The sequence below is a fragment of the Engraulis encrasicolus genome, chromosome 3 (genome assembly GCF_034702125.1).
Source record: "Engraulis encrasicolus isolate BLACKSEA-1 chromosome 3, IST_EnEncr_1.0, whole genome shotgun sequence".
NCBI lineage: Eukaryota > Metazoa > Chordata > Actinopteri > Clupeiformes > Engraulidae > Engraulis > Engraulis encrasicolus.
Window position 1 is genome coordinate 55,315,631 of NC_085859.1, and position 27,500 is coordinate 55,343,130.

Below are 27,500 nucleotides of genomic sequence, written 5' to 3' on the forward strand. Positions count from 1 at the left end.
AATCGGGCAAAATCCACAAACTGATTTGACACACTAAGCATTCACCACATTCCTCTTCAGTACAAAAGAGATCTCTTATCAATACATATGAGAGATCTCACAAAATAAATTCTGTCAAAGAAAGACGGAAAACAATGAGTTACATGTAGTCTTCAGTTTTATGTCAGGCTGCAAATTGCACCAAATGCATGCTTTGCCTTGGGGTTTGGGAACTTGCTATAAAAATAAGGAATAAGTCATCCCAGTGCATCAGAGGCATCAATTGCAATGAAACATAGAGTTTGTGAAGAGAGAGCAAAATTTTTAGTAAAAGTTCTATTTGCTATTCTCCAAAAGGAATTTTGATTTAATTTGCCCTTAATGTGATTCCTCCTCTTTGGAGAATTCTGCTCAAATAATACTTCATTCCCCAGAAGAAATCAGTTTCAGTACACAGAAGAAGTATGAGTTGAGAGAAGAAAGAAAGGAAAAGAGAAGTGGAGGGAAGGGAAACTGGAGGGAAGAGTGTGAAGGTTTGGGTTGGAATAACACAAGAGCTGCAATCTAGTCTAATTAAATCAGCTCATCATTTACATACAAGGCAGCCTCTGGCAGCAGACACATTCACAGAGAGAGAGAGAGAGAGAGAGAGAGAGAGAGAGAGAGAGAGAGAGAGAGAGAGAGAGAGAGAGAGAGAGAGAGAGAGAGAGAGAGAGAGAGAGAGAGAGAGAGAGAGAGAGAGAGTTAGAGATTCAGTGAGAAAGTGGAAAGTGGGAGTGAGAAGAGGGAGAGACAGAGAGACTCATGTAGTTGGGAAGGAGAAAAAAATGAGGGATAAGGGAAGAACAAGCAGGGAAAACAGGTGAAAAAAACAGCTCGGGGGAAAGATGGTGAGTGTTAAATAATGAAGATTGGGGTGAGTGAACATTAGAAGACATTTACAGACTGAGAGACATCTGTCAGCCAAGATAGAAAGGCAGAGAATCACACAGATAGAGTAACATGTCATCATGCTACTATGTTTGCATAACACACCGACTTGAAGAGCCTATCGCGTGTGACTATACATGCTAACTCGTGTGACTTTGTGTGCTCCACAATGCCCTGTGGCAGGTTAGCGTTAGGTATGGTTTTGGTTTAGGCATAATTTTGCCATTTCCCTTGCTTGTTTCGCTGTTTTTGGTAAAGCGTTAAAAGTAAAGCATCACAAATGTTGGTTTACTGACACGTTAGGGTTAGGGATAGTTTTGGTCAGGGCACGTCTGAGCATTTTCGCGTTTAGCAACGGAAATTCTCTGCGTGGGACAGAAATGTGCAAGTTTGGTCATGTGACAGAACTGCTGTTCTGAGGCGTTGAGCAGCACCACTTAACATGCAAAGGCGTCGCACCTCAACGCAGAATGCACTAGCGTGAAATAAATACGCCTTTGCATGATGCCAGTCTGAATAGAGACTGACAGATGTGCAGACAGACAGAAACGTGAAAAAATTAAAGCTGTACAGACAGTCAGACAGGTGGACAGATACACAGTGTGAGTGTGAGAAAGGTAGGCGTGTCATGAGGCAGTCAGATCAGGACGTTCATGGGGGAGGGAGGGGGATGGGGTGCGATTTCAGGGTCTCTTTTCTGTGAGCTCCATCCTGTTTTGATATTTCAGAGGGACAGGATGGGGAGTGGCAAGAAGAGAGGTGAGATGAGATCAGGCCCGTTGACAGTTGGGAGGGACAATTGAGTATGCTGTCCCGGGCCCAGGGAGAGAGAATTGGGTCCCCATTATACTGTTTGTATTGGGAGGGGGGGGGCAATCCAGCCTTCCTTCATCTTCTTTCATCGTCTCTTCATCATTTCCCCATCTATCTTGCATCCCTCCACCCCCCCCCCCACCTCTCTCCTTTGCCCTCATCCTCCTCTCCACATGCTTCTCTCTTCTCCATCTCTCATCACCACAAATCTTTCTCTCTCTCTCTCTCTCTCTCTCTCTCTCTCTCTCTCTCTCTCTCTCTCTCTCTCTCTCTCTCTCTCTCTCTCTCTCTCTCTCTCTCTCTCTCTCCCTCTCTCTCCAGCAACAATCACCACCAATTGCAACATTGCTCATTGCATTCAGACTGCTAGTGAACGCTATGTGTCCGTTGAGGGTTAGGTAGTGGATTTTTATATCATGTAATGGTCGGCTTGAAGAGTTCAGACGTGCTGTTGTCTTTGTTGTCTTGATTCTGGGAACGGGTTGACTGGGCTGATTCCATTTCACACAGGTGACCTTTCTTATTGATGTACTGCAGTGTCTCACGGACATAATCTCAAATCACTGTCATTACATCAATAACATGTACATACCACTCATCTGATGATTTTATCCAAAGCGACTTACAGTTAATAGAGGGTATGTTGGTCTGCCTTGCTCAAGAGCATTGCAAACATGCTGGAGTGTAGGGAGGAGTGGTAAGGGATTCGAACCTGTAAGCCTCTGATCTCAAGTCCACCTCCCTAGCTAGGCCAGGCCACGGCTGCCTCTCCACTCCTCTTCTCTCCCCTCTTCCTCTCCTCTCCTGCTGATATGTGTCAGACAGTAGGTAGATGTGATAAGATATTTGCTCCAAAGTCTCCTTTGCATGCAAGTCACGCACCCACACATGCACGCACGCGCACACACACACACACACACACACACACGCACACACACACGCACACACACACACACACACACACACACACACACACACACACACACACACACACACACACACACACACACACACACACACACACACACACACACACACAGAGTTGGATGAAGAAGAAGGTTTTGCTTCAGCCTGTAACTCGGAGAGAGAACTTTGATTTAAACTGAATTTAATAATTTAACAAAATGGTTCAGCAGGAAATACATTTCCCCTGTTTTAGATCCAGTCATCACCCAGAGTTGGTAGGGACAGAATTACTCCCAAGGCAGAAAGACATGGACCCAGCTGGTAGGGGTAGGGAGGAGGGGAAGACTTTGACCCGTCAGCACCTTTAGAGTAGCAGCAGAATGGGTGAATTAGACAGTCTAAGAAGATCCTCATTAATCCAGGTCATAGCCCTCCAAGAAGCTAAGTTGTAAGACGCTGTCATCTTTCATCTTTCATCTTTAAAGGCCTTTTAACTTCTGACCTAATGGTGAGGAACCAGGAGCTATATCTCTGGACCAAAAGATCTGAACTGGAATGAAAGTCATTATGGTTACAGCCAGATCCAGTGAATAATAACTGCTCTGATTATGAAAAGCATTTCAGCTTCAAGGTAGAATGGTGTGATATATTGCAGAGAGATTATGTAACAGCCCCACCTCCTCTTTTCATGGCTAGGCCATTCAGATGGCCATTTTAACTTGAAATGTTCACGCCCCTCTATAATATTTCAGATCAGAAGCTACAGACAGTTCCTTGATGTCCCTATCACTGATAGTGTATGTCTATAACTCATTACATTTCATTATATTACATTTGGCTGACGCTTTTATCAAAAGCAACTTACCGTTACTGTATTTTACAGGGCATTGGTTACAGCTCCTGGAGCTGTTCGGGGTTAGGTGCCTTGCTCAAGGGTGCTTCAGGCATGGATGGAGGTGTAGGACGCAGTAACAGAGGGATTCAAACCTGCAATCTTCTGATCTTAAGTCCACCTCCCTAACCATTGGATCACAGCTTCTGCAAACTCATCTTGTCAACATTGCAGATCTGCCTCACTGAATATGTGCAGGCTTTCCCTCTACTTCTTATTTATTTTATTCTTTTTTTTATTCATTATTTTTTTCCCCATTTTTCTCTCTTCCCCATGGCTTGACTTTTTGAAAGGTGCTAGAAAAGCTGAAAGGCAATTAGTGAAACATTAGTGGAGTGATGCAGGCTCCTCAGCCGTTCCACTACTAGACTTTGCCTGATGTGCAGTCTCGCAGGTCTGCAGAAAGTCATTCTTATTCCACCAAGGGGAAAGAACAGAAGTCTCAAGTGGATTAATTAATGCAAAGATGCAAATCAGGAGAGAGTACTGAGTAGATGCATCATTTGAACATAAGCAGGAACGTTTAGGTTGAGGGGCGGGGGTGGGACTCGGAAGCTGTTTGAAGGCGGAGAACGCTAAAAATGTGTTGGTGAGGGGATGCTTGAATTAGGACTTTGCAGAAAGAGAAACATCCAGAAAGATCCTAGAGATGAAGAGCTTGAGAGTTAAATTGTGTTTGGTAGTAGACTCTACTAATCTGTATTTGATGGTCCAAGCAGTCCTAAATTGCATTGCCTTTGCTAACTTTGAGTTCCAATGATGAGGGGCAAGAGACCTGAGTGTTACGCCTGAGCGTTACACCACTGTGTTTGCATCAGCTGCACAGCCGCTTCCCTCATATTCATTCGCCTCACTCAGGCCTGTGATAATGTGATGGAGGAACGGTTGCAGGCAGCAACGTAAAACAAAATGGATTGCATTGGTTTCCATGGAGGCATGGCCAGCTCTTAACAGGGTCAGGCCTACAGGGTTCTCTCTCTCTCTTTATTTCCTCCTGTCAGGCACATCTTTTTTCATTCCTCACTGCTTGTGCATAACACACTAGATTTTTTCTCCTGTTCTTCTTTTCTATTTGTCCATGACATACCTTTCTTTCAGTCTCCCACACCTTACACATGACATACAATTTCTTTTGGTGTTCCATTACAGAGGCATTCATGTACTTTTCAAGTACTTTTTTAGCTTCCATAATTTGCAGATTTAGTTTGTGTTTCAAACCAACCCATAAACAGAGGTGGGTAAAATTCACTTCACAACACATGTGATTCCATTAAGTGTTAAAGGTGTTGCACAGATAAAAAATGATCAGGTTTATTGAATGGCTTGAGCAAATATCTGCTCTGAACATTTACCACTTCTAGCAATACATACAGATATTTGTATCTCACACCTCACACCACACCTACCAAGTGACCTCTCAGCTTTAGCTACTATTAGTGTCTGATGCGGAGTGGGTCTGGATAGACTTCATGACCTAATGTAACCCCTGATCAGAGCTCATAAGACATGGGTCAGCTGCTTTGAATCAGATGTACAGTAACTGGGGATGATGGACCTATCCTCATTTGATGACTCTCATAGACGCTAGCAGCTTCAGGGGATTCTGGCAAAGGCTGTTTTTAACATTTTCATTCATCCTCTGCAGACTTTGTGAAATGGCCTTTTTCTCTTTTCTGTCTTCATGTTGAAAACTTTACAAAAACATGCCCAAAATGCCATTTTATTGAACAGGCATAATACAAGATATATTTTCCATTACAACACATTTCATTCCAGTACAGTTTTTGTTCTGTAATATGTTAAATAATGATGCCGCCGCTGTAAATTAGGCTGATGGAGCAAATGACATTTAGAGAATCAGAAGGCTAATTTGTGTGTTGTTTTCAAATTTCCTCAGGCTTGTAATGTCAACTAGAAATGCATTCTCACAGAAAATGCTGGAAGCGGGCTTGCCTTTTGGGGCAGAGATGAAACAAAGTACTATTGAGAAAATAAAGCTAAAAGAAATCTTGGAAAAACTCCATCCACCCAGTCAGAAGTTATGGGCCAAACAATTCAGCCATCTTGGATTCAGCCATCTTGAAAGTGTTGTAGCTCTGCGTTTTGGGGATATACTAAATGACATACATGGTATTTTAAGTTGGCTAAGGAACACTGCATATGATAAAATTTTGAATATCAACATGGCTTCGAGCGGGATTAGAACTCACAACCTCCATATCTGTAATCCAACCCCTTTGCCATTGATATTAAATGACATACAATACATGATATTTGAAGTTGGCTAAGGAACACTGCATATGATATCATTTTGAAAATCAACATGGCTTCGACTGGGGTTCGAACCTCCAACCCCCATATCCCTAATTCAGCACATTTGCCATTCATACTAAATGACATACATGGCATTTTAAGTTGGCCAAGGAACACTGCATATGATATAATTTTGAAAATCAACATGGCTTTGACTGGGTTTCGAACCTCCAACCTCAATATCTGTAATTCAGCACATTTGCCATCCATACTAAATGATATACATGGCATTTTAAGTCGGCCAAGGAACGCTGCATATGATATAATTTAGAAAATCAACATGGCTTTGACTGGGATTCGAACCCCCAACCTCCATATCTGTAATCCAGCACATTTGCCATGCATACTAAATGATATACATGGCATTTTAAGTCGGCCAAGGAACGCTGCATATGATATAATTTAGAAAATCAACATGGCTTTGACTGGGATTCGAACCCCCAACCTCCATATCTGTAATCCAGCACATTTGCCATGCATACTAAATGACATACATGGCATTTTAAGTTGGCCAAGGAACACTGCATATGATATAATTTTGAAAATCAACATGGCTTTGACTGGGTTTCGAACCCCCAACCTCAATATCTGTAATTCAGCACATTTGCCATCCATACTAAATGATATACATGGCATTTTAAGTCGGCCAAGGAACGCTGCATATGATATAATTTAGAAAATCAACATGGCTTCGGGTGGGATTTGAACCCTCAACCTCCCTCTCTCTAATGCAGCGGCATGCATTACCACTAAGCCAAGCAGCTAATTGTCATGCATAGTCCAGCAAGACTATATTACATTGCATTGCAGAGCTGAACAATACACTTCTAGAATGCTTGCTCGCACCTGCTCGTTAAGAATAGAATCTTGAGACAGTGACAGTTGAAATGGAACCCTTCATAGGCTGCACCTGTTGTGATTGACTGAAAGACAGTTAGTATTGAGCCTTAAAAAGGGAGAAAATGAGAATGAGTTTTTTGTCTTTACAACATCGTTGTAAAAAAACTAAAAGGAGTTGGCACGTGTCCTTTTCACAGATCGGAGTCATGCTTGTGATCTCTCTAACAGTCTTTGAATGAAGTTTATAGGTTAAATTTTTCAGGCACAAATGGACCTCCGTGTGGGACATGCGCTGATCTCTTGAAAAATGCCCTTTTCGAAAGACTGGGATTCTCCATAGAGCCAGGCCTGTTTTTTTTACAAACCTGCCATTTAAAAAGTATTGGGAGTTGGGAAATGAAACTTTCACAATTTGGAGACATCCCATAGAGCTCGCTAACAACGCGTCAACTAAACTTCTAGGTGAAAGTGTTGATGTTTTATGACCGAAAAAGCCTCCTACACTCTAATCTCTAGAGTGGCGGAACTTTGGTTCATGGAGGTTCCACCACTATTTTCAATGGGGACCCAGGCTTTCACAAAATCGCCAAAAACGGGAAAACGACAAGAGACACGGAGAAGCCTATAACGAGACGCGATCTCCAAGCCGAGTCGGTCGTTTTAGTGTTTGAACGGTGTCTCTATCTCGAAAGGCCTAGGAGGAGATCCATTTTCTATTTTTACTGCTGCCCTGCACAAGAACGATAATAATAAAACAGGACTTAGAGATTACTATAAACGGGCCTTGCTCTGCAAGGGCCATGCTCTGCATGGTCCTTGCTCCGCAAGCCCGCTTAATTAGGCTATTACTAGCAAGTCTTTCTTTACAGAAAGGTCAAAACCGTGGAATGTAAAGGAATTTGGTTTCTTTTTGATTGATATATTTAATAGTGGGGTCGTAGGCCTATGCAATTTTTCTCAGTCATTTCAAATTGGTGTTAAAGTTTGGTTTTCACTTCCAAGTTGAAGTTTAGGGTCTATAGAACAATTTGGGTTCGAGTGTCAAACACACAGATAACAAAATGGCCTGCGGGGGGGCGCTCTAAAATATATAAACTGCTATAACTTTTGATTAGTTTAACCAAATTTAACATATGAGGTATGCATGGACTCAGCATTAAGAGGAGGAGCAGGTGAGCCAAGTATTTGGTAACCAGATTAAAGACACACTATGTAATAAACACACTTTTAGCCCATGGACAGCAAAATTCAGGTTTTTTTAAGATAAAGGGTGGAAATGCCCTCCAAGTTGCAATGAAACATCATTTAATGTTACAAGTTATTGTAAATAAAGCCTGGGATATCATTCAACTTGATTTGTTCAGAATATCCCTGAAGCACAAAGACACCTGGGATACCTATACGCAAATATGGCTGCACAAAGCCTATGTGATATTTAGGACCCAACTTGCAACTTTGAGTTTATAAATTTAGGATCATGAGTATCAACTTTTTTTTTCAATCAAGTCATAGGGCCTATTCTATTCACACATAAAATCACAAAAAATGTTATATCTGGAAGAAAATAAATCAATAATAATAATAATAATATGACTGCATTTCCGGAGAGACAATGCTATTAGTATGCTTGCGGCTTATGCACACACACACACACACACACACACACACACACACACACACACACACACACACACACACACACACACACACACACACACACACACACACACACACACACAGAGCTGTTGTATACACACACAGAGCCCAAAAACACCCCCAGTATTTTAAACCCCCCTTCTCCCACACACCTTGCTGAGGGAGTCATGGTGGTGGGGTAACCCCCCAGTTCCCCAGCAGGAGAGAGGAACATTTATTCCAGTTAATCCGTGCTGATGTAGCCTTTGAAAAAGTGTCCAGACAAGACAGCAGCCCCACAATATCATTATTCCTCACTACTCACTACTCACTATCATTATCATTCCTCATTCCTACTACTAATGTCATCAGCATAGGCGGTCAATTTGCAAAGAGATCTGAGGTCTGAGTATGTGAGTGTCTGTGTGTGTGTGTGTGTGTGTGTGTGTGTGTGTGTGTGTGTGTGTGTGTGTGTGTGTGTGTGTGTGTGTGTGTGTGTGTGTGTGTGTGTGTGTGTGTGTGTGTGTGTGTGTGTGTGTGTTTGTCTGTCTGTGCGAGAGAGAGAGGTGTGTGTGTGTGTGTGTGTGTGTGTTTGTGAGTGTGTGTGTGTGTTTGTGTGTGCGAGAGAGAGAGAGAGAGAGGTGTGTGTGTGTGCAGATGCTTCAGGTGCCTTTCAGCAATGGGTGGGTAGGGAGAAGTAAGGGTGGGATTCGAACCTGCAACCCTCTGACGGACCAACACCCTACCCAGTAGGCCACTGCCACTTACTGTATAGAGTGGCCACAACAGCATATTAGGCCACAGTTGCCCAGGTGAGGTCTAAAGTTCTACAAGGCTGTGTGTGTGTGTGTGTGTGTGTGTGTGTGTGTGTGTGCGTGCGTGCGTGCGTGCGTGCGTGCGTGCGTGCGTGCGTGCGTGCGTGCGTGCGTGCGTGCGTGCGTGCGTGCGTGCGTGCGTGCGTGCGTGCGTGCGTGTGTATGAATGAAGATTCTAAAGGTGACAGTTTGGCAGTCAATAGCTGAGTACCGGTAATATGTGCAGCCTTGTTTTTACGCTGTCATATCTCCAAAAGTTTTTCAAGTTGTCAGATGATATTGACACACAAATGGCACAACCCTGCTCTTCATGTCAAAGCTGAGATCACATTTATAGGCCAAGTGGTTCAATAAAAAAAAATGACATATTCAGGCCTATGCGCTGAGCTGATCACACATGTTTTTTCTAAGTGAATGGGGTCGCATCATAGGGATTTTAAACCTGCTCTCTCTGAAAATTTTTTGAGAGTTTGCTTATGATCTTCACACAGTTTGTATTCAGAGCCAAGACCTCTCTGACAATGCCTTTACCTAGTTGATACCTAGTCAAAAACCCCAGGACAGGTCACCTCTCACTTTAACTGCCACAGTTTGTGACATCATCATCTTGACCATTCTACCATTCATTTCAATGAGGGGGGGAAACAGAGAGAAAACTGAGGAAAAACAAGTCTGGTGAAGGAATGAAAGGGGGTAGGCCAGCGAAAAATACACCACCCTGAGCCCTTTTCGAGCCGCTCGTTTTGGCACTCGAACCGTGTCTCTATCTCGAACGCTGCAACGATTCAGAGCCGCCGTACTAATGAATGGCGATTCCCATAGGCCGAGGTGAATGGAAAAAAGTAGAATAATAAAAAAAACTACATTAAACAAAGGCGTAGGTCAGAGGGCTTCGGCGTTCTGTTTTGTAGTGCGAAGGTGCTCTTTGGTTAGACGTAACTTAAAGATGTATGATGAAATCCAAGGCACTCTTCGTCTTCATTAAAAAGCTTTTAATTAAATGTAGCTAGTTCATACTTGAACATTAAAATTTGCCAACATGTTTCGGCCAAACATTGGCCTTCATCAGGGCTTTAAAAGAGTTCAAACTTCCCCCCACTTCCCTTTATGCTTTTTGCGTCATGCTTGGGTGCGCGTCTCCAGTCCATGCGCGCCGGTAACGTGCGCGCCAACGGGTCTCCAAAACGTGCTTGCGCATGTACCCAAAACAAACATGGTGGATGTCATTCTGCCCTTACAGCAGTATTACAGAGAACAATTTCAGCATCACTATATCATTAACATTAAATATACAGCTCAAAGGAATGCCACCATATCTATACAGTCATTCAAACCAGGGTACGTCATGGCATTCAGATTGTGTATCCACCGGCTTTCCTTCTGGTTTAGTAGTTTCTGTCTATCCCCTCTTCTTGTGCTCAAGGGGACATGATCAATGCCAATAGCCGTGAATGTAACAGGGGCATTGGCATGTGTCTCATTAAAGTGTTTGACCATGGCATAATCAAAATTACCATTGTTTCCAGCATATTTATGTTCGGGCCCAAACGGTCTTTAAGGCGTCTTTTTGTGCGCCCGACATAAAAAGCTTCGCAAAGCGTGCATCGCAACAGGTAAATGACATGGGTGGTTTGGCAGTTTATAAAATGTCTGATGGTAAAATCCCGATGTGTGTTTGGGTGTTTAAAACTTTTGCATTTCACCACAATGTCGCAAATTTTGCAATGCCCGCATTTGAAAGTGCCGTTGGGCTTTTGGGGGATCCACGTCTCTGGTCTCTGGTCTCTAGGGGATAGGTGACTCCGTACCACCTTATCGCCTATGGTCGGCGCTCTTTTGAAAGAAAAAATAGGGGGTTCTTTAAAAATGTCCCTTAAGGTGTCGTCACATTGTAAAAGTGTCCAGTTGTTCGTAATGACTTTGCGGATGTCATGTGCTTCTGTACTATACCGCGTTGAAAAAAACATTCGGTTGTTGTCATTGCATTTCTCATTCCTCTTTAATAAAACGCTGCGCTCTTGCGCTTGGGCCTTTGTGAGGGCCGTGTTAAGGACTTTCGGTGCATATCCTCTTTGTTTGAAGCGATCCAGCATCTCCCTGCTCTTATTTTCAAAATCATCTTCTTTGTCACATATCCTACGTAACCTCTGGAACTGTCCATAGGGAATGTTCTTGATAAGATGAGGCGGGTGAAAACTCTTTGCGTGTAACAATGTGTTTTTGTGTATGTCTTTGCGATAGATAGAAGTATGAAGGAGTCCATTAGTGTCTTTCGTGATTTCTAGGTCTAAGAAGTTGATTTTTGTTTTGCTGTATTCCAGTGATAGTTTCACATTCGCATTGGTGCTGTTGAGATAACTGTGAAAGCGTATCAACTCCTCTTCGCTGCCATTCCATATCATGATGACGTCATCAATATACCTAGACCACCAGGCGACCGCGTCCTTATAGGTATTGCTTTGTCCAAACACATAGACCTCCTCCCACATACCCATGAATAAGCCGGCATATGATGGGCTGAAACATGCACCCATAGCGCAGCCTTTGATTTGTTTAAAAAGTTTGTCTTGGAATAAAAAAATATTGTTGTTCAATGTCCATTCTGTTAGACCCAATAAAAAGTTAGTAGGTGGATTATGAGGGTGGGGCCTGGTATTGAGAAAGTGTTCAAGCGCCGCTAAGCCTTCTTGGTGGTCAATGTTAGTATAAAGGGCTTCAACATCCATAGTGACTAAGAAAGCATCAGGACCGATAGTCAAGTCCTTGATTTTGCATAAAACATCAGTTGTATCCTGTATATAGGCTGGCAATGTTGGAAGCAGAGGCTTAATAAAAAAATCTACATACTTGGATATGGGTTCCAGGAGACTTTCATTACCGGAGATAACTGGTCTCCCAGGGGGGTTGGTTACGTTTTTGTGTACTTTGGGTAAAAGATAGAAAGAGGCCATCCGTGGGTAAGGATTGTACAGGAAATCGAATTCTTGAGGTGAGATTAGGTCCTCCTCCCTCGCTTTCTGTAATTTCTCATGAAGTTCCTTCGTAAGTGTTTCCATTGGGCTTGTTTTCAGTGGTCGGTAGAACGTCTCGTCATCCAGCTGTCGTTGCGCTTCTTTAACATACTGTTCATACCCCCATACCACAACAGCGCCCCCTTTGTCCGCTTTTTTAATTACAATGTCTTTATTGTCAGCCAATTCCTTAAGTGCGTCTCTTTCATCTTTGGTCAAGTTTCGTGTGCGCTGAGAGTTTTTCTTAGTAAGCACCTGTTCAATCTCATAATTAACTTTTCTCTCGAAAGTATTCAAGGTGGCGTTCTGTACAATAGGACAGAAAGTGGATTTGGGCTTAAATGGTGTGTTAGAATAATTAGTAATTGCGGGCCCGGAGGGATTCAGGTTATACCATGTTTTGAGGTGTAACGATCTATAAAATCTAAAGAGATCAATTTTGACATCAAAAGTGTCTGAGGAAGTGGTCGGTGAAAAAGTAAGTCCTTTAGATAGAACATTGACTTGTGCTTCAGAGAGGGGTGAGTCTGAGATATTTATAACTAAATCTTGCGACTCCGCAGGTAGGGCATTGGGTCTCTTTCGACCCCTTCTTGTTCTCTTCCTCTTCCACGTCCCCTCCCTCGTCCTCTTCCTCTTCCTCTCGTCGGCTTGTGTCTTTCCTTCGACATTGGAGAATTCTCGTTTCCCGACTGGTCCCTTGTGGATGTATGTGGCATTGTAGCCAGATCCTCTTCATCACTTGTAAAGTTAAACGACACCGTCCTGGGCCACCTTTGTTGCGCTTCGTGATAGCGTGTTGTTTTCGCCTTGGTCCAGAAATACTCTCTGTTCTCCTTGTAATCAACTTCGTCCCTCTGGAATTTGCGTATTTTGTCTTGTTTTAATTGTTCTTTAAATTTAGAGATGTTATCGTCCAGCCTTTTACGTAGGTCCTCGATGTCCTTATTGTTGTTGAATTCTTCCAGCTTTTTGTTCAGATCCTCCATTTTCTGTTGAATGACAACTCGGTCTTTTCTTGCTTCCTCTATTAGTAATAGCATTAAATCGGAAGAGCACTTGCTTAGAATCTTTTCCCATTTAGCCTTGAATTCAGTTTTCTCAGTTACATCAAATGATGGGAATTTTTTTATTCTAAGACCGCGTGGGGAATATCCTTTCCTCCAATAGTCCGATAACTGAATGGCGTTAAGGTCCAATTTAATGTCCTTTTCTTGAAGGCGTTTTAAATCCATGCAAATCTCACGTGCTTGTCGGTTATCCGCGAAAGGCATTTCACCTATATCGTCTAGTAGTGAAGCACTTGTGATGATTCTCTTTCCTTCCTCTTCTGAGTATGCAAAAGTAGTCGATTCCATTGTCGTATTTTGAGTAAGTCTCTGGTATAAGATGACGCTCAACACTTCAGAAAGTGGCGCTCCTCCGATGTAAAGTCAGCATTAAACAAAGGCGTAGGTCAGAGGGCTTCGGCCCCTGGGAGACCAGTTATCTCCGGTAATGAAAGTCTCCTGGAACCCATATCCAAGTATGTAGATTTTTTTATTAAGCCTCTGCTTCCAACATTGCCAGCCTATATACAGGATACAACTGATGTTTTATGCAAAATCAAGGACTTGACTATCGGTCCTGATGCTTTCTTAGTCACTATGGATGTTGAAGCCCTTTATACTAACATTGACCACCAAGAAGGCTTAGCGGCGCTTGAACACTTTCTCAATACCAGGCCCCACCCTCATAATCCACCTACTAACTTTTTATTGGGTCTAACAGAATGGACATTGAACAACAATATTTTTTTATTCCAAGACAAACTTTTTAAACAAATCAAAGGCTGCGCTATGGGTGCATGTTTCAGCCCATCATATGCCGGCTTATTCATGGGTATGTGGGAGGAGGTCTATGTGTTTGGACAAAGCAATACCTATAAGGAGGCGGTCGCCTGGTGGTCTAGGTATATTGATGACGTCATCATGATATGGAATGGCAGCGAAGAGGAGTTGATACGCTTTCACAGTTATCTCAACAGCACCAATGCGAATGTGAAACTATCACTGGAATACAGCAAAACAAAAATCAACTTCTTAGACCTAGAAATCACGAAAGACACTAATGGACTCCTTCATACTTCTATCTATCGCAAAGACATACACAAAAACACATTGTTACACGCAAAGAGTTTTCACCCGCCTCATCTTATCAAGAACATTCCCTATGGACAGTTCCAGAGGTTACGTAGGATATGTGACAAAGAAGATGATTTTGAAAATAAGAGCAGGGAGATGCTGGATCGCTTCAAACAAAGAGGATATGCACCGAAAGTCCTTAACACGGCCCTCACAAAGGCCCAAGCGCAAGAGCGCAGCGTTTTATTAAAGAGGAATGAGAAATGCAATGACAACAACCGAATGTTTTTTTCAACGCGGTATAGTACAGAAGCACATGACATCCGCAAAGTCATTACTAACAACTGGACACTTTTACAATGTGACGACACCTTAAGGGACATTTTTAAAGAACCCCCTATTTTTTCTTTCAAAAGAGCGCCGACCATAGGCGATAAGGTGGTACGGAGTCACCTATCCCCTAGAGACCAGAGACCAGAGACGTGGATCCCCCAAAAGCCCAACGGCACTTTCAAATGCGGGCATTGCAAAATTTGCGACATTGTGGTGAAATGCAAAAGTTTTAAACACCCAAACACACATCGGGATTTTACCATCAGACATTTTATAAACTGCCAAACCACCCATGTCATTTACCTGTTGCGATGCACGCTTTGCGAAGCTTTTTATGTCGGGCGCACAAAAAGACGCCTTAAAGACCGTTTGGCCGAACATAAATATGCTGGAAAGAATGGAAATTTTGATTATGCCATGGTCAAACACTTTAATGAGACACATGCCAATGCCCCTGTCACATTCACGGCTATTGGCATTGATCATGTCCCCTTGAGCACAAGAAGAGGGGATAGACAGAAACTACTAAACCAGAAGGAAAGCCGGTGGATACACAATCTGAATGCCATGACGTACCCTGGTTTGAATGACTGTATAGATATGGTGGCATTCCTTTGAGCTGTATATTTAATGTTAATGATATAGTGATGCTGAAATTGTTCTCTGTAATACTGCTGTAAGGGCAGAATGACATCCACCATGTTTGTTTTGGGTACATGCGCAAGCACGTTTTGGAGACCCGTTGGCGCGCACGTTACCGGCGCGCATGGACTGGAGACGCGCACCCAAGCATGACGCAAAAAGCATAAAGGGAAGTGGGGGGAAGTTTGAACTCTTTTAAAGCCCTGATGAAGGCCAATGTTTGGCCGAAACATGTTGGCAAATTTTAATGTTCAAGTATGAACTAGCTACATTTAATTAACCCTGTGAAACCTGAACCATGAAAGCAATGAGAGAAAATTCTATTTTTTTGGAATTTGCTTCAATATTGGTCCCTTATAAGAAATGTAAAAAAAAATATCAAAATTTTGTTAAGGTCACTGAGATATTTGATGCATCATATATGATGCATCAGGCTTTAAAGGGAATGAAAATTCCAATTTCATGACCATTGAAAAATGACTTTTAATGCATTTGCATCTTTTTTTTATTTAAAAAAGTTGTCAGACAATTTAATTTGAGGATTATCTTTAAATATTTAGTGAGATCCTGCCATTTTTTTAAGCCTATCCTTGTTTTAGCAGGACCATATTTTACATTTCCCACAGCCTGGTTAGGTAATTTTTTAAAATCTATGTAAAAACATAGCTGATCGAATGCTCAACAACCTATTTATGAGTGTAATATAGATCATTATTCATTTTTGATGTCTAATTTGAATATATGGGTCCATTACTACAATTGGACCATTTCTCCATTCACTTCAATGCATTTTTTACGAGATCATAATTTCAACATTTTGCATTACATTTTCAAAATTGCAAGTAAAACGTGTTTCTTAAGGCAATATCTTTGTCTTGAAGTAAAACAACTTGTGTGTTTTGTTAAACGATCGTCGTGGTATGCTTTGTAAGTTTCCCTATGGAGCAAATGCATTGATGGCTGACTTCCTGCCACCGCCGGATGGTGCTTATATGTCTCATCAGTTTTAGCACGATCTCTCTGCAACACGGTGTAAAAATATAAACTCTTCCTTGCTTAATTGCACAAAGCAAGTGTTCAAATTAAAGGATGTAGAGTTATATTTCGGAAATTTGTACACAAACCTTATGCAATTTGACGAAATCTCAGCGTCGGTCAGGGAAACCGCTTCTACCCCATTTTCCTGTTTTTCGCCGAGCTGTGGTCAACTTGTTGTCGACCGCTGCTCTCTTGTGGCGGTTTCCGCGTACTGCAGGACGTTTGGAAATGACACGCAGGATGTTTTTCAGATCGATTTTTTTTTGTGTCAGCGTGGAGAGGGCTTTGAATTTGATGAGACATATATGATGCATCCGGCGCGATAGGGTTAAAAGCTTTTTAATGAAGACGAAGAGTGCCTTGGATTTCATCATACATAATAAAAAAAACTGTTGATGAAACAATTTCCCGCAAGCATACTAAATAAACTGTTGGAGAACAATTAGTATGCTTGCTGGGGGCAAGCAGAGGCATTTGGCAAGCATAGGCCTACTAAATAATACTATAGGACTATTTCATACATGGTAGACACAATCATCTGCTGTTATGAAGACATCTCTGTCATCTGGGAACTGTCCATTTGTTACCAGCACAGTTGACAGGAATGAAAACCGTTCTTATTATCTGCATTTGCCAGAAATGCCTGCCAATCTGGTAACAAATGAACAGTTCCCAGATTTGAACTACACTACCAACGATGCAGTTGACAAGATGTATTCCAACTAGAGGTGAAGTGCAGCAGTACTATTACTTGTACAAATAGACCTGCCAGATCTCGGTGCATGTGCATGAAGGCAGAGTTAAAGTTCACACATCTGTGCAAGTGCACATGCAATTTCCAAGACTGACCACTGACTGTTTTTGTATCTGTTCTCCGTCATAGTTATTGTAGAGTGGAGTATTGGAATAAATGTTAGCCCCATGGTCTTTTATTTGTTTTTTGAATGCAGGAAAAAATGATGTTCCCCATAGTATTCACCATCATCTTCATTATTATTATTATTATTATTATTATTACTGATTTACTTTCTTCCAGATATGAAGTTTTTAAGTTGTGAATAAAATGATGGCTTGATTGAAAAAAAGCTGGTTCTCATGATCCTAAATTCATAAACTCAAAGTTGCAAGTTGGGTGCTAAATATCACATAGGCTTTATGCAGCCATATTTGTGTATAGGTATCCTAAGTATCTGTGTGCTTCAGGGATATTCTGAACAAATCAAGTTAAGTAATAACCCAGGCTTTATTTACAATAACTTGTAACAATAAATTATGTTTCATTGCAACTTTGAGGGCATTTCCACCCTTTATCTTAAAAAAGCCCGGATTTAGCTGTCCATTGGCTAAAAGTCTGTTTATTACATAGTGTGTTTTTAACCTGGCAACCAAATACTTAGTTCACCAGTTTCTCCTCTTCATGCTGAATCCATACATACCTCATATGTTAAATTTGGTTTAACTAATCAAAAGTTATAGCAGTTTATATATTTTAGAGCGCCCCCCGCAGGCCATTTTGTTATCTGTGTGTTTGACACTCGAACTCAAATTGTTCTATAGACCCTAAACTTCAACTTGGAAGTGAAAACCAAACTTTAACACCAATTTGAAATGACTGAGCCTAATACGACCCCACTATAAGACTTTTTTGTTTTTCTGATTTGACCTGTTAACTGTGAATAAGTACTTTTCTGCTGTAACCATACTCAGTTCCGACTTAATCAGCTCGAATATATGAACATCTGCGGACTTGAACTGCTCCCCTTACCTCTGTCCCTTCATTTATTTAATCAGAAGGGATGAATTTATACGCAGTGGCAGCCGGCTCTTTCTGTATCAGGAACAGGTCCATGTAAACACAGCAAGAAAATGCAGATTAGGGCCCAACACATTGTATTGAAAAAGCAGATTAGGGTTGGATACCAGGCACGTGCACTCCGATACAGCATTTTTGTGCATATATTTAAAAATCTGATTTAAAAAAAGTCAGTGCCTCACTAGCGACAACCCCACCGCACGTCACTGCTGGATACGTTGTATTGGACACACTGCACACAAAAGTCAGCAGCTCAGCATTTACTGTATGTTTCAAGTTCAGGTTCAAGTTTATTTTATACTGTTGATATGGCTACATAAACTTGAACTGGAACTTGACGTTTTGGCAAGCTTGTTTTTAGATGGATGCCACTGTAAAGTGACACACCAGAATTGTGGGAATGGGACACAATTTCCTAGATAGCCAGAGTGTTTGAGAACTGTTGTGTTGACACATTTTTTTGAGATTCCAATACATCCTTGAAATTGTAACTAGATATTTGGGTGTCTGTCCAAAATTCTGGACTCTCACTTTAATGTCTTTCTTTTTAGAACAATATCTTTTGTATCTTTAGTGTCTATGTTTAGTCCATGTTTGCAGTAGATTCAGCCTTCAAAGGACTTGAGGAACAATGTGGCCTTCTTGGGCTGTGTGGTATCATTGGGCCAAAGTGTATGAATTAAAGTGAGAGGCACAGCATGACAGATGAGTTGGGGTTGTAAACACACACATTCACATTCACACGCACACAGACACACACACACAGACACACACACACACTTCAGTACTTGCCTGAGCTCTGGTATTATTGGACACAGCGCGGCCCCCACAGCACAGGTTAGCCCATCACCCCATCCTCATCAGCAGCAGTCCACATCTTCTGGGTGCTTATTCATCTCAGCCATCTCTCACTGGGGGGGGGGGGGGGGGGGGGGGGGGGGGGGGGGGGGGTGGGGGGGGGGGGGGGGGGGGGGGGTAAAATTATAATTTTTATACTAGACTGACTTTAAATATCATGCAAGACAGTGTGCCTTATGCTAATGAATGCTCTGACAGTGTTGAGTGTTGAATATACCGTGTACTATAATATATTCTACATTGTCCTTCGACCTAGATATTTTCAAGACTTACAGTATTAGTCATCACACTTGTTGGTTGACTACTTCTGAAATATGTTGAAATGAGAAAAAAACTGTGTATGTTTGTTACATTACAGTTCAACAGGAAGATTGTGAAAGATTGTGTGTCATATGTGGGTAGATGACGGATAGGCAGCAAAAAACATTTTTTTTCACGAAACATTGTTTATGAGGGAAAGAAGTATATGTCTACGTAGTGCAGCAATTAATCTTTCAAAAAATCCAAGTGGTCACAATGTTGGTCTATTCATTGATTATTTATTTACGTAGATAAAACAATTTGCTGAAAATATGTCCTTTGGTGTGACGTTAAGAAATAAATATATTAAGTAATGTAGAAATGGCTTGATGGAGTTTTATGAACATTGTTACACTCTTCATATTTATTGCAATTTTATAAAGTCTTAATTTAATGGGAAATGACCATTTAAGTATTTTTTTCCCCCATTAGATGTGAGATTATTAGAAACCTTCGAGGAAAAACATGGATATCTTTCTTTTAAATGTTCAAAATTGTCCGAATTTATACTAACTTTTCAGGGACGATAATTTGTTCTTCCCTAATGCAATATTCAGTGTTTATCAAACATATTGTTTAGCTCAAACAAATATTTGAGTGTTTAAAACATGTCACACCGTAGGACATTCATGTCAAGCTAAAGGACAGAAATGCAAAACTGAGCCAGAAACAAATATATCAACATGATTATTTTGTCTTTTGATCATAATATAATGTTGTAGTCAATATGGACCTACACTTTACACTTATAAGTCTTTGAATCGTCGATTATCAGCCTATCGTAACTCTTAATGACAGCCATACGGTCATTGAATGTAACCTGCAGAGCTCATAAGACTCATACTGAAGGGTGACCTTGGCATGACCATCACACTTTTGTTGGTATGCTATGACTGTCACACCATTGAACCTGTAGTGTGTAGTGGCCAGTGCCTGTTTGGTATCTCAAGCTGGACAGCACATTTATGCTGTATATTGAGCTCTCCACAGCATACTTTATTCATCTATACTCCTCTATATACTCTCTCACTGATCTTTCCTTCACTGTTACCGTTATATTTTATGGTTTCAAAGCACCATTAATAACATTTTATATAATTTGACAGTATCTAAAATCAACAGCAAATATTCATCAACAATGCATCAAAGTATAAATTCCAAAGGCCAATAAAGGAATAAGTAATTTGAATACACAATATTTATCTAGTCAAACAACAAAACAAAAAAAATATGTACTACCAGTTGTTTTAAAAGCTATTTCTCAAATATCTAGTCCATTGGTGTGACCTGTTTGTCCTTTGGTGTGATACTCCAAAGTGTCACACTGAAAGAATCTGAATAGTGCCCCCAATGACACATAACATTTCAATGTCCATGTATTGTTTGATACGTGTTTGAATAACACTTTTAGACTGTGCGATGCCAAATAAAAGTTCCCTTTGTTTATGGCATCAGGATGTACTGAACTTCCCTTCCCCCAAACTGCTGATTTGAAATTACCTATCCATTGCTATTGGCTAAAACTATCACTGTATGTGACATCATCCAATGTGACCTCATTTCCTGTGGAGGTGTTTTTAAGTTCAGCCACTGGCATTGTTCTGCCTTCTTCTTCTGCTTTACCTGTCCTGTTAACACCTTCTTGGAGATAGGGGGTGGGGAGGCCTGTGGACAGGCCTTTGGGCCTAAATGGCCTCCCCTCTCACTCTCTCAAGCAAATAAACCTTGCATTTCTGAATTCCAACTATTCCACTGATTCTGGTCTTAAATATTAATTAGTAGTAAAACCTAGATACTATCAACACCATAAGACTTTTACCATCACACCATAGGACTTTTACCATCACACCATAGGACTTTTGAGCTTTTGAGTTAATTCAAAACCATGTCGTTCCCAACTGAAATACAATTTCACCTTTAGTAAGATGCATTTTCATACATCAACATAAGAAAAAAAATTGAAAAATATACACTATTGTCAAAATGTATTTTATGGCGGTCACACCAAAGGACTACAAAACTAATACATCTTGTGGTAGCAAAACATAATTGATTGACTGAAGAACTCTGAGAGAAATATCTAAAATCCACCCTTGCCATTGGCTTCTTAAGGGTCTAAAGTCACAATTTATGTACCGCTGGAGCTTCAACAATAGATAATTATCCACAGAATTAACCAAAAAAATGATGTCACACCACAGGACATTATTTTCTGCGACAAAGTTTCATAAGTCCATACGGTCTCAGAAAAACAGGAAAAAAATTAAGCATTGCCACTTGCTAAAATAGACACCTTGAAAAACATGCCAGGGTTGTTTAGACAAATGACCGAGCTTTTATTATTTATTTAAAAATGTTTTAATATGGAGAACCAGGCTTGCCTCAGTCACACCATAGGACAAATGTGACATTTGACTCAAAATTAAGTATACTTATTTAAGCTCTGGATTTATTACACATTACTTTTTCACAACAACAACATTAGTTTAATCATTTAAAGCATTGACAATTTTGAAAGCATGAATTTACTTCATTTTAAGAGCCTGCGACAGCAAAATTTACACGTCACGTCATCTACCCATATATTATTAAAGTAAACCAATGAACATCAATGAGCAGTCCGAACAAAATTCAAAGACCCATTTCTTCAATGAGACGGGTCGTTCTTGTAGTTCTCAGGAGTTTATTCCTAAATGGGTGTACTGGGCCAAAGCCCTGGTGCCCCAGGACCCAATGGGGTATTGCCTTCACCCACCTTGGCATCGTAATCCCCTTTGCATAATACCTCCTGTAATGTACATACTGTATGCCCCCATATAGCACCCAACCTTCTCTCCCCTTCTTATGCACAGGGACACTTCATGTCTTAATCTATCCCTGGTGGTGTAATGTCCTTGTCCTTGCTGCAGGTCACCATGCTACATTAACAACACTGAGACCACCCTACTGTAATGACTTACAAAAGACTTTCTGAGACTAACAGTTTTCTGAGGAAAAGTTCTGTGGTAATTTGCTGTGAGATATTGTGTCTCCTTCCGCCCTTCCCTTGGGGAATTCTGAAGTACTTAATAAAGCTTTAGCTTTAATTAAAGGAACTTTCAGCAGACATCATTGAGTAGCCGTCGAAGCAGCAGCATGCCCTACACTCTGAACAGCCAAAATTGTTTAATTTTCTGCATATCGTGCAAGTCCATGCCATCTATTTCATTCTGTTTAACTTAAGATTTTCTCTGTATTTGTATCTGAATTTATTAACATACATTGGTTATTATTATTATTGCCGTATGGCGTTGCTGTTTTGCCATTGACAGCATGTTGCTGGAGTTTGATTGTGTGTGTGTGTGCATGTGTGGGTGCTTGCATGTGGAAGAAAGATGTACCGTGTTACCTCTATCTAAGTGTGTTAGTGTTTCACTAGTTTGCCCTTGAGTGCTTGGTGTACAATATGTGTGAGTGGTATGCTGGCTGGCCTCGGTCCTGGGATGTTTAAAGCGGCGATCATGCGGGATGAGATCCGTTCCACCCCCATTGTATGGGAGTGTAGCTGGGTGCTCTAGTGAATGGAGGAGTAGGGGGAGGTGGTGGGACAATCCGGAAAGCCTTCACACAAGACAGGTGAAAGGGAAAGGAGGGGTGTAAATATCTGCGAAGACGGGAGCAAGTAATGACGGCTGTCAGTCACTCGCGGGCTTCCTCCCGAACCATGTTTATGTATAAACAACATGTGCGCACCCTCGCGTGTGTGTGAGGACTTAAAATCCCTGATGCCGTTAGATTGCCATGTTCTCTTGAAGAATATCAAGATGCCCTCATAGTGGTTTGTGTGTGAGTGTGGGTGTGGGTGTGGGTGTGGGTGTATGTTTGAAATTTACCAGCCACTCAATATTTAATTAGTAGTTTGTGTACAACATGTACCACCGATTTTAATATTTTAATAACATTAGGCTGGAATTTGGCTTTCTTTGGCTGAAGTGTGTGACACACACACACACACACACACACACACACACACACACACACACACACACACACACACACACACACACACACACACACACACACACACACACACACACACACACACACACACACACACACAGACCTCACTCACTCTGTTATGTGAATGTATCTTGTGACCTGACTGTGTGTTATGTATGTCAGGCTGAAAGGGCAATCTTGAAGGCAGACTGTTATTGATCTCTCAGCCCCTCTCTCACGACCTCAGTCACATACATGGCACACACACACACACACACACACACACACACACACACACACACACACACACACACACACACACACACACACACACACACACACACACACACACACACACACACACACACACACACAGACCTCACTCACTCTGTTATGTGAATGTATCTTGTGACCTGACTGTGTGTTATGTATGTCAGGCTGAAAGGGCAATCTTGAAGGCAGACTGTTATTGATCTCTCAGCCCCTCTCTCACGACCTCAGTCACATACATGGCACACACACACACACACACACACACACACACACACACACACACACACACACACACACACACACACACACACACACACACACACACACACACACACACACACACATGCCGTGTAACTTACATTGCATCACCTAAACACACATCACGTTCCTCGCCTTTTATTGTCTCCGTGGTAATGCCCTGGACGTGACTCTGAATCCTCAGTTGATGTGTGTGGAGAATAACTTACAAACCATACTGAGAATCAAAATACACTTCAATACATAACTTCATACCGACATGCCGTCAGTTTTATGAGCTGAGTGACAACTGGCAATTCTCATATTTGATTTACACATGTTATGTTTGCAGAACATGTTCTCATGAGCAATTTTTATTTTTATTTTATTAAAGGATCCCCATTAGCTTATGCCGTAGCAGCTCGCTAGTCTTCCTGGGGTCCTAATTCCAAATACATGTAACACATCACATTTCAGATTAATAACAATACAGATAGACATGCCTTGCAAAAAATAAAGAGTTTTTCAAAGATTCAAGTAAAAAAATACAAGAAGATCTCAAAAGGTCAGCAACAAGTCTAGCAAACTGTTATAAAATGCAATGCTGCCACATTGCTGAAAGTTCTCCTTCACAGATTTAAAACAATAAAAAACAGACCTTACAACTTAAGATGACACCTATATCAACCATTCAAAAGATACCTTTTTAATTTCCTTTTAAAGGTTTTTTTGCCCGTGTCTTCACGGATATCCAATGGCAATTCGTTCCATGTCTTAATTGCTCTATAAAGCACAGTTCTTTTCATTGAATTCGTTTTTTGGATTTCGTAGCACAATGTCACCCTTGCCTGCTTTCCTGGTGGCATATTTGTGAGCCGTGTTACAAAACACTACTTGCTGGATCAAAGACTCTGGTCTCTGCATTTTTATTGCTTCATTAAGACATGTCGCTGTGCTTAAGCAATGCCGTCCCACTGTATAGAACCTGAAGCACAATGAGAAATATCACTTTTTGTTTAGTCAAGGGAATACATGTTTATTTGTATACTGCCATTTTGTACACAAAAGCAGCTCAGCATCCATAACAAACATAAAAAGAGCAATATCATGTTATTATGTTTACGGCCATAAAATATGAACTGCTTCAGAGATACACAGTCATTAAGTACGGTATGGTATGAGTATACCTACGTGAAAGAGATAAAAGTACATGTGATGATAAAACATTAGCACAAAGCGTACAGCTGTTTTGGGGGTTGACACCACAAGTATGATGTGGACTGTAATCATTTTTTAAACTCAGTGGGGGGTGGGAGGAGTTAGTATCACACAGTGAAGGAGATGAATTTCTTACAGACATGGCAAGTGAGGAAAAAGGACACTAACATGTTTTTACACTGTATTAAAATAAATTGTTGGTGATTTGATGTGTCAGTCAGTAGCTGTGGAGAAACTCATTGGTTGTTGGAATTCTTCCCAGGGAAATACGATTTCTGAAGATCTACGGACATCTCAACTTCAAAGAGTTCAAATTCTGCCATATATTGGTTTTAGTTAGAAAAGAAAAAAAATCCCTAATTCTATTTTATCTCCAATCATCTGATTTAGCAACTAAGTGGGAAAATCCATGGTAGCCTTAACTTTACAAGACTTAGCTCTTTGAAGAACTATTCCTAGAATTTGATTTTTTCCCCCCTCTGCCCATAGTACATAAACTCTTGGGGTTTTCTTTTGCCTTTAGACATATAAAGGTCACACTTCCACAACAACATCAGCTGTTTGTAAAGCACGTCACTCAACAACATCACAGATCTCTGATGAAGACGGAAGTAACACCGTCGAAACATGTCAGGTAAAAGATAAAAACTTTTACATGTCTTAAGGCAAAAGAAAACCCTAAGTGTTTAAGTTAAACAGTTAGACATAATGAACAATACATATGCCCATAATACATATCCATGCATGCATGCACAGATGCACTCACACAACACAAGCGCAGAGACACACGCACGCATGCGCACACACATACACACACGCACACACACACACACACACACACACACACACACACACACACACACACACACACACACACACACACACACACACACACACACACACACACACACACACACACACACACACACACACACACACACCTCTTTAGTGTATATCTGGGCTTTCTAGTCTACTTTTAAAAGTAGCCCATTACTCTATGGCCATGTTCTGTTGAGAGTTGTGGTTGGTTGGTGACTGGTGGTAACCTCTGGATGTCTCGATGGGAGCCTCCCAACCCTCTGCCTTCCTACCATTCAGTGTTATTGTTTATTGGTATTTGGGTGGTAACATGTAGATGTTTCTGTTCTCTGGTTGGTGCAGGTATGAAGTGGATCCACACCATGGCCACCCATTGGTATTGTTTGGCTATAGACCCAGTCGGCACCTCTGGCCCGCCCATGAAACTGAATGTTTACCCCTCTGAATGCTCCATCCGCTGGCCGTGCTGTGCCAATCACTGCCAGTCATAAGACGTATTGATTAGCCACTACATACAGCAAACGTGGGGAAAACAAGCAGTTTCATGGGCAGGCCCAGAGGTTCAGACTGGGTCTATATTGTGTGGAGAGCTTTGGCAGGTAGTATCTGATGGGCTTCTAATTCTGGCTCCCTGGTTTGTGCAGGTATGAAGCGGATCCACGCCCTGACCATCCAGGCCAACTACGAGCTGCGTATCGACCTGGAGGACTTTGAGAACAGCACGTCCTTCGCCCAGTACGGCTCCTTCGGGGTGGGGCTCTTCTCAGTGGACCCTGATGAGGCTGGATACCCCCTCACCATCTCAGACTACTCCGGCACCGCAGGTACGGCATGGTCTGTCTGTCTGTCGTTGATTGTGCTGTCAAACTTAGACGTCAGCCTGCCTGTGTGCATTGTCTACCCATTTCTGTAGTAGGAGAGGGGAGGCCTGAAGAGATTGCTGTTGTATGTGTGTGGATAGCAACTGCATTAGCACAGGTATATCTGGGTCCTCGGCATCATGCGATGCAGGAAGACGATTCTAATGATTCACTCTCCTGGGGAAAAATATCTCGACTGTCTCAAGTGACCTCGTCCGTGTGCCCACCTGCGACCAAGAGTGTTGTAAGACCACTGATCCCATTAATCTCACGACTGACAACGCGTTCAAATAGGCGGACGAATATTGCATAATGATTCACACAGCACGTCACATCACATATTAGTACTCTCTTGCAGTTGTTGACCTTTGCCAAATTAACACAGCCCTCCCTGCAAGGCTGCACCAATTCAAACTGGAAGAGAAGGGTGGGCGACGGGTTTCTGCTCGAGGCACTAATTGGGACCCGTCCCTTTTCTCTGTTCCACCTGCTGACCCTGAGACAGAGCCGCCGCTCAGACACACTGCAGCTGATCCCCAGGATGTGTGTGTGTGTGCGTGTGTATGTGTGTGTGTAAAAGAGAGACTGTGTGTGTCCAAGTCAGTGACCATCTGGGGGGTTGTTTAATTTCTACTCTCTTCCTGTCTCTACCCTCTCTTTTTACTTTCTCTTGCACTTCTTACTCTAGGCTTCATGCCCATCTTTCCGTAGCGGTTTTTCATAGCTGCATGGAAGATGGGACCACACGTCAACTCCTCCTCTCCTCTCCTCTCCTCTCCTCTCCTCTCCTCTCCTCTCCTCTCCTCTCCTCTCCTCTCCTCTCCTCTCCCTCTTTCCTCTATTCTTCTTCTCTTCCCTCCCTCTGCCCTTCCCT

The 27,500-nt window shown here is 41.8% G+C and overlaps 1 protein-coding gene across 1 annotated transcript in view; it reads left to right on the plus strand.

Annotated features, from left to right (window-relative positions):
- LOC134445537 (fibrinogen C domain-containing protein 1-A-like) overlaps nucleotides 1-27,500 on the plus strand; it is a 112,548-nt gene that overhangs the window by 81,392 nt on the left and 3,656 nt on the right. The window contains exon 7 of the mRNA XM_063194590.1: nucleotides 26,411-26,590. Within this exon, the coding sequence (XP_063050660.1) occupies nucleotides 26,411-26,590 (180 nt within the window). The remainder of the gene's footprint in view (nucleotides 1-26,410; nucleotides 26,591-27,500) is intronic.